Source organism: Vigna unguiculata, chromosome 3 (assembly GCF_037176805.1).
Source record: "Vigna unguiculata cultivar grain cowpea cultivar isolate G323 ecotype 2 chromosome 3, ASM3717680v1, whole genome shotgun sequence".
NCBI classification, from domain to species: domain Eukaryota; kingdom Viridiplantae; phylum Streptophyta; class Magnoliopsida; order Fabales; family Fabaceae; genus Vigna; species Vigna unguiculata.
The window spans coordinates 21,874,091-21,882,296 of NC_140794.1; the positions used below are offsets into that span (position 1 = coordinate 21,874,091).

General features: G+C 34.9%; 2 protein-coding genes across 2 annotated transcripts; one reads left to right on the forward strand and one right to left on the reverse strand.

Moving 5' to 3' along the window:
* Nucleotides 1-409: 409 nt before the first annotated feature.
* LOC114178242 (uncharacterized) lies at nucleotides 410-6,109 on the forward strand. The gene is made up of 3 exons (XM_028064042.2): nucleotides 410-529; nucleotides 783-2,047; nucleotides 5,448-6,109. Exons 2-3 carry the CDS (start codon nucleotides 852-854, stop codon nucleotides 5,560-5,562), a joined length of 1,311 nt encoding a protein of 436 aa, XP_027919843.1. The 5' UTR covers nucleotides 410-529; nucleotides 783-851; the 3' UTR covers nucleotides 5,563-6,109.
* A 1,126-nt stretch (nucleotides 6,110-7,235) lies between these two features.
* LOC114177181 (protein RALF-like 32) lies at nucleotides 7,236-7,931 on the reverse strand. Its single transcript, XM_028062438.2, has one exon. The coding sequence runs from the start codon at nucleotides 7,890-7,892 to the stop codon at nucleotides 7,536-7,538; it is 357 nt and encodes a 118-aa protein (XP_027918239.1). The 5' UTR covers nucleotides 7,893-7,931; the 3' UTR covers nucleotides 7,236-7,535.
* Nucleotides 7,932-8,206: the final 275 nt, after the last annotated feature.

Consider the following 8,206-nt stretch of genomic DNA (forward strand, 5'->3'; position numbering starts at 1 on the left):
AAATTGAGACTAAGAAAATGACACGTGTCACTGTCACTGCCACGTGGCACGATAACAGCTTGACACGTGGCAATTTTTTTATTTTTTTTTAAAATTCAAAAAAAAATTAAAAATAAAAAAAAATTCAAAAAAAATTAATAAAAAAATTCAAAAAATCGAGGAACTAACACGTGGCACTCCCTCTAACGGCGTCAACGTTGACTTAACGGCAAGGACAAACGTGAGACGTTTCAACAAAAAGGAGGCCATTTTAAGACTTTTAAACATTTAGCTACCATTTTGAGATTTTGACTCCAAAATGGGGACCAAAGGCATAATTAAACCTTTAATATATATAACTATATGCGTAGTAACATGTGATATATGTACTTTTAAGAAAATTAAAAACAAAAATCATTAAAAAATTTCCGAACAATAAATAATATTTACAGATTTTTCAAATCAATTTCAGAAGAGTTTCACATAAGAAGCTGGGGCTGGTCGACGGGCTGCTTCAAACGAGGGAGAGGGGGTTTCCGCTTCTGTAACTGTAAGTCCTTGAAACTCTTATCGCCCCTGTCTTCTTTATCTTCTTCTGTTTTCTATCAATTCATGTGTTAGTATTTTGAATCGAACTCTCTGGGTTAAGCTTTCAAATTTGTCGCAAATCAAAAATCATCATTCAGCATATCCTATTTTTTTTCTGTGTTCCTTCATTCATTTATTCGCTTTCTTGGAATTGTACTTTATCTGAAAATTTCTGTGGCTGTATACATGTTTTACCCATTTTACGTGCAAAATAGGGTTTGGTGGAGAAGGGAATCGAAACTAGATTGTTGGTGTTTGTAGTGGCGTTCAATTGAGGAAGAAATATGTCGGTGACGGCGGGTGTTAGTGATACTGTAATAGCCATTAGGGATAAGCTGAGAGGTAAAATTGGGCAAACAAAAGTTCAGCGTTATTGGCCTGGTAAAGTTCCTGAATGGGCTGATGATGAGAATGAAGACATTGCCGCTGCCGATATTAGACCCTCCAGGGAAGCTGCCTTGGATAAATTATTTCCTCGTCACGAAGAAGATACTGCTATAGTCAGAAAAGATGATCGTCGGCTCCGGCGATTGGCTGAGAGTCGGATAGATAACCGGGAGGAGGTTCGGGCTGATCATCGCCGCATTCGGCAGGCTGAGATTGTTTCCACCATTGAAGAGGAGGCCAGGAGGCAGGAAGGGTTGGAATTGGAAGAAGAAGATGAAAATGCTTTGGCAGAAAGAAGGAGGCTGATTAAAGAGAAGTTGCTTCAAAGAGAGCAGGAAGAAGCGCTTCCTCAGGAAGAGGAGGAGGAGGAAGAAGAAGAGGAGGAGGAGGAGGAATCTGAGTATGAGACTGACTCTGATGAGGAATATACTGGAGTGGCTATGGTGAAGCCTGTTTTTGTTCCCAAGTCTGAGAGAGATACCATTGCTGAGCGCGAGCGGCTTGAGGCTGAGGAACAGGCACTTGAAGATGCAAGGAAGAGGAGGTTGGAGGAAAGAAGGATTGAGACAAAGCAGATTGTTGTTGAGGAGATCCGAAAGGATGAAGAAATCCAGAAAAACTTGGAAATGGAGGCCAACATTGCTGATGTGGATACTGATGATGAAGTCAATGAGGCCGAGGAGTATGAGGCTTGGAAAGTTAGGGAGATTGGTAGGATCAAGAGGGATAGGGAGGATCGGGAGGCAATGTTGAAGGAAAAAGAAGAGATTGAGCGGGTGAGAAACATGACAGAGGAAGAGAGGAGGGAGTGGGAAAGGAAGAATCCGAAACCTGCTCCACCACCAAAGCAGAAGTGGAGATTTATGCAGAAATACTATCACAAAGGAGCTTTCTTCCAGTCTGAATCTGACGATCGGGCTTCCACTGTTGGATCTGAAGGTATTTTCACACGTGATTTCTCTGCTCCAACCGGGGAGGATAAAATGGACAAGACAATATTACCCAAGGTTATGCAAGTCAAGCACTTTGGTCGTAGTGGAAGAACTAAATGGACCCATCTTGTCAATGAGGATACAACTGATTGGAACAACCCGTAAGTTCAATTTCCAATGTTCTGTTTTTTCAAGAAGAGTTAAACATTTTAGATAAAATTGTCTGTTCTGTTCTTTGATAATATATTTGTTCTTTTATCCCAAGAAAAAAAAAAAATATATATATATATATATATATATATATTGCATATCTGTTCGTATTCACCTTACTTCTGAACTTCATCTGCTGTGGAAGTGGTCCAAAATGTTCCCTCACATAACTTTAGCATTCTTGGAATAATTGAGAGTGTTAAGTCAAAAGTGAAATTGTTCATCTTTGATTAATTTTTAACTTTTTTCTGTTATGATTTAGTAGTTTTTACTCCTTATAACTTCATAAGTCATAACTCATCAGCAGAGCGGAATTATTATTTTAAGAAGAACGGTTTTGTGATGCGGCCTCAAAGCCGAAGATCACTTAGTTTGTTTACGGATAGGCAAAAAGTGTGGTGTACAAAGTGCAGTTTTAGGAGAAGAGATAATTAACTTTCAACCTCGCAGTAGATCATGGGAGGAGTGCTTGCTGGTTTGTTGTACGAGAGAAAATATATACCAGAGAAGGTTGTGTAGAAAATATACTGAAATTAGGCTTGGGTTAGGAGTGACTATACCCTTTTGAAGCTGCGTGGTAATCACTTGCATTTTTTCCCATTATACACAGAATATACTAGGATCCGAGCTCCCTTGGTTAAGACCTGTTAGTCAAATACAAATACTTTTGCACTCAATTACGACATTTTAGTCACTCTTACTTGCTGCTACCTATCATTTTACTAGACTAGTCAAGGAATTTAATTGTGCATGAGAATGAGATTGATGAAGGAGAGCTGATTGGAAGGAATATAGTTAAATGGAATATTTCAGTTAGAGTAAGCCTAATTATGCCATCTGACAAATCCTATTTATTATTTTGGAATTCATTTTGTAGAAAAATATGTACCTTCTGAAACTTTCCAATAACACCCATTTTTCTCTTTCTGTTTGCCTCTTCATGATTAATACTTTTGTGGATTTAGCTGGACATTAAGGGATCATATTGCATGACACAATTTGAATGAGTTGTTCATTAGCAGCCCATGTTTTATTTTATCTAGAATGTTTACTCCATATATCACCAATTTTTCTGTTACATTGCATGCTTTACACTACAATATGTTCACATCTGTATTTAGTCGTACAAGGCCTAGTTTGTACTCTATTATTTTTTCCTTAATATTTGTAAGATGTCTGGCATCACATTTGTTAGAACCGGACCGAATTGACTGGTTTAACCAGGAATCATGAATATCCAGTCCAAAGTATCATGAAACTCGGTTTTGATTCAAATTGGGATAAAACTGGCTAGTAGAAAGGTTCAACTACTTGGCTCAAAAATAAGTGTTTCTTTTGTTGCAGTTTGTTTTCTAAGAGACTGGTTGTTGCAAACAGATTTTATTTGTTATTATCAAGCTTAAACATGGTGTATTAGATTTGTTTGTTATATATGACATACTTTTGTTATATGTTATAACTTTATGATGCTTTTAAGTGAAGTTTAAATGTTAATGTTATGAATTTGTGTGTAATATTTTTTATTAGTACTGGTTAATATATTGAAAAAAATTAAAATAATAGTATTTTATTGAAATTGGTTTGACTCGCCTTTACTGGTTTAGTGACTTTACTAGTTTTGACAACATTGTCTCACATTAACTAAGAATTAGCCATAATACTCTTTGTAAGACTTGAGTATTCCTCCTCCTTGAGCTAGCTTTTGGGAATGAGTCAGGCTTGTTTGTTTCAAATAATATGGTGTCTGAGTCTATCTGGTCTTATGCTGGGTCAACCCTAGATGTCCAATTTTGCAAACATCACGCCCCTGATGTCCAGTTTTAGGAACAAATAAGTTGTGCAAAAATAATGTCAAAATACTATTTAAGTCCTGGACTGGACTTGTCCTTGGTCTAGCCTTTTAGTCAGTAATTTGGGAGTATACATAGCTACTACTTGTATACTGTTATTGTTTCTATCCCAGTGAGGTCTATGATTTATACCATGAACTGAATATCCTAATTTTTGATAATAGTGTTGTAATTGATGAGGAGGGTGATGATTACTCTATTGTTTAGTAACATCATTCTCATCATTTCTCTTCTATGATAATTCTGAACATTACATTAATGGGGATTTGATTTGAAGATATAATAGCTATTATGTCTTGAACCCTTCATAATACATTTTGTTTGAAAGATATGTTCCTCTATTATTATGGGTAGACACCTACTTTCTTTTTCCTTTCTCCCCCGTACACTCCTAGGCTGTAATTGGATTGGGTAATTTAAAACAGGAAAATGAATTTTTAGAGCATTTAAATGCTATATTAATGTACTGAGTTTTCTGTATTTAATATAATTATTAGAAGTTCCCTATATTTTGACTGGCCATCCATTTTCATATGGAAACTAGGAATTTGGAGTTAGACATACATTGGTGAAATTGAAAAGTTCCTCTACTCTTGTACTTGTTGTGCCTTTGACCTTGTATCTTCTGCTGACCATGACATAATATTGTCCTTCACAAACACCTTTCTTCTGAATAAAATTGTGTTCTGAATTTAGCAATACTCTAAGTCCACTAAAAACAACAGACATGGCAAAACAAAACCGTACATGCATTTGGATTTCAATATTATGTAATAAAATTCAGATCATGTATAGACTCTCGATGATATTTCTTTTAAAGTATGTTAGTACTTTCCTTCCGGTCCTTGCACCCACACTTTCAAGTGATTTCCCACAAACTTTTGAGTGTATACCTTGCTGGAGTTTCACTTTAGTTATGCTTTGAAATTAATGTCTAGACAAAGATATATTCTCTGTCCTCCTGTGACGATCTTAAACGCTACATATATTATGTACAGAATGCTGAAGCTATTTGTGTTTGGATGAAAAAAAAAATGGATTAAAATATCATTATTCATTTTTAAATTAGTTCTGCCACACCTCTGATTCATAACTATAAAATTGAGTCTTTACACAATATTTTTCACAGCAGAATTTGACCCTGCACTCTCATTTTAGGCCAATATGCTTGCAGTCATTTTATTGCAATAATCTTTGGAATGATGGGCATTAGTATATGTTTAGGTAGCATTCTCTGCGTTGTCAAAGAAATTTCTACATCAGTTTTCCGATGTCTTACTTTTCTTGTGTCTGATCTATCTCCCTTTCCGAGAATTTGGGATTTGTGAGCACAGTTTATTGGAATTAATTTCTCTTAAATGCAACTAACCTCCATTCCTTCCGTTCCTCTGAAAAAAAGGGTTTCTTTGTTAATTATTACTAGTGTGCAAGAAGCATTTTATACTCAAATATTCACTCCTGAGATATTATTCTCTAAAATTCTTGTTGAATTGTTATGCAGATGGACTTACAATGATCCTCTTCGTGCAAAGTATAATGACAAAATGGCAGCAATGAATGCGCCTATGTCAAAACCTAAAGGAAGCAGAAAATTGAAGGATTGGGAATCTCGATGAATTTGAACTTAGAGAATTATGCTTGGAGATCTCGTCGTTTCAGTTACTAGACTTGAGATATGTCCCTATCCCGTGTATGCTTGTGCTCTCTCTGTCTTAAACATAACGTAAACTAGTTTATCATGGCTCAAGCATGTATGCTATGGATCATGGAAGGCAGAGCATTCATGCAGAATGTGACAGGAATTCATCACTAGTTTATGCTGATTTTCTTCTCCAGTTACCGATTTAGATCCTGCCAGCCTAGACTAAAGACTTTGACATCATTTCTTTTGTTTTGTCATCAGTTTAACTTTATTACTGGCTGGCTATTAGGATTTTATTTAGTTTGCTGATGCTTCAGTAGCCACTGTTTTTCAAGTTAACATACTATATGTGCACAACAACTACGATACTGACTTGAACTCCGACAAATGGCACTCTAGTGATGCTGTTGGTGGGTCCATAGGTGTACCAGCACAATAGTAAATGTTGCACAATCTTCCATGTTTGGATAGTATTCAATATCTAGCTAAACAAAGTATATTGAAAGTTATTTTGTATCCAACTTGGTACTTGTTTGTTTGAGTTATTTCCCTAATCAATTAATATTGTATATTAACCCTAAAGCTTTTTGGGCATTTCTATCGAGTTATATCGAAAGCAAATTTTTACAAGAATTAGTTTCAATAGAGGATGGCGTATTTTGAGGATCCCATTATAAATAAACAAAAGAAATAGAGGATAAATGGGAGTTACTATCACCAGGCTTTTGCTCGAAACTTTTTTTTTCTTTCTGAGCGAACCTATCTGGGCAGAACTTTGATAAAATGTTAGGTTAAATTTTCATGTTCTATAAAAGGCTTTTTAAAATTTAAAATAATTAAAAAAATGGAAGATAGAGCAGATTTAGAAAGTTACTTTATTCTCGTATGAATGCAACTTTCTCTACTTCCAATAGAAATTGTTTAGATAAAAGAATGCAGTTCTTCTGAAAATAGGAGATATTTTAAAAATATTTTTCTATCAAATTAAACATTTATACTTTCATATTTCAAAGGAAATAAATTTCAGGAAGATTAGGATAGAATAACGAGAATGTATCAGAGTAGAATGTGGGAAAATTAAGGTTCACATGAAAATTTTATTATTTGTTTGGTTTTTAATTAAAAACTGCCATCATTTTTAATTTGTTTTCGAATATCTGCACTGAAAACAAAGAAAAGAAAATATTTTTAGTAATTCTTTTTATAAATGAAAAATAAAATAAAAGCGTAAGAAACATCTGGTAATTGTCAACGTAAAAATATAAATACATTTGCACATAACATTTTGTGAAGAGGGAGAGAGTATAGTGTGCTACGAGTTTGTTCAGAAGACATCGTCGAAAAGATGAGTTGCTGGATTATTCATATATGTTTAGATTCATTAAGTTGCACGAGTATTCGTATGCCTATTTCATATTTGACATTCTTTAATTTTTGAGAGTTAGATTAATTTATATATCACTATTTTTTTTTTTTAAAAATCAATTATTTACACTAAGTCATATCAGAAAATAGGGATGAAAGTCAAAAAATAAGGTTCATAGTATAATTTTCCTATTATACCTTATCGTTGCATTTATATATATATGCTGACACAAAAAACATCCCACCAAAAAACACAGAAAAATCAAATTCGAGCTAGAATAATGGAACAAAGAGAAAGATACTGATAATTGATATAACCATAGCAATGAACCTTTGCTTTAGTACACTCAATCTGCAAGCAGTAGTGTGATATTCACTTATTCAGTATTTATACCTACCGCCACCACTGGATAAGAACCCTCCTTCAGAGTATTAGTTATCAGAGAACCAACCATTTGGAATATTTTTAATAATTTCAAATTCGGAAGTTCCTATCAAATTTAATGGACAAGAAAAAAAATTATGTAAAAAAGGTTGATTGATGAACAACCTTAAAGATTGTTTCTTTGCATGAAGATGCAATCAAGAATCAGACCTACAACGATAGTACTTAGAGCAGCCTCTATTATGAGGATTTGAAGGTGGAGGAAGACACCCTCCACTGTTACTATAAGCTTCACCAGAGCCACCACCATTACAAACTGGTTTATCTCTCTGTAAAGCTCCATTGGAAATGTATTTCTTCTGCTCCAGAAACCTTCGGCTTATTTCTGACTCCATCAGCAGTTCATCTTCTTGATTGCATTCGGCTATGGAACCATTGCATGAGCTTACATGAGTGGTGAATGAGAGCACAGTGCAGCTGCTGAAACGCATAAAGCTGAAGAACACGAAGTAGAAGAAACAAAGTCTAACAATGGTGGATGGTTTTGAGGCCATTCTTCTGTTTTCCTTCCACCTTCCACTAAGAAGCACTATATAGAGAATATTATATATTATATGACAGCACCACCTTTTTGAAAATATGCCAGTGGCATTAGTGACAAGCTGATGGAACGCACTTCACCAAACTCTTTGGACAGCATGGAAATTATCTTATTTTCCATGTGCTACAGATGGCTTTTCTTTCTTTTCTCTCAACACTATGATTTCCTTTGCTACTGTTTCTGATGACAAAATTTCTATCAATTGATTTTGTGATGCTCGGTTGGTTTTTGCTTTTGTCCATTCTTTGTGAAATTTAAGTTTATAAG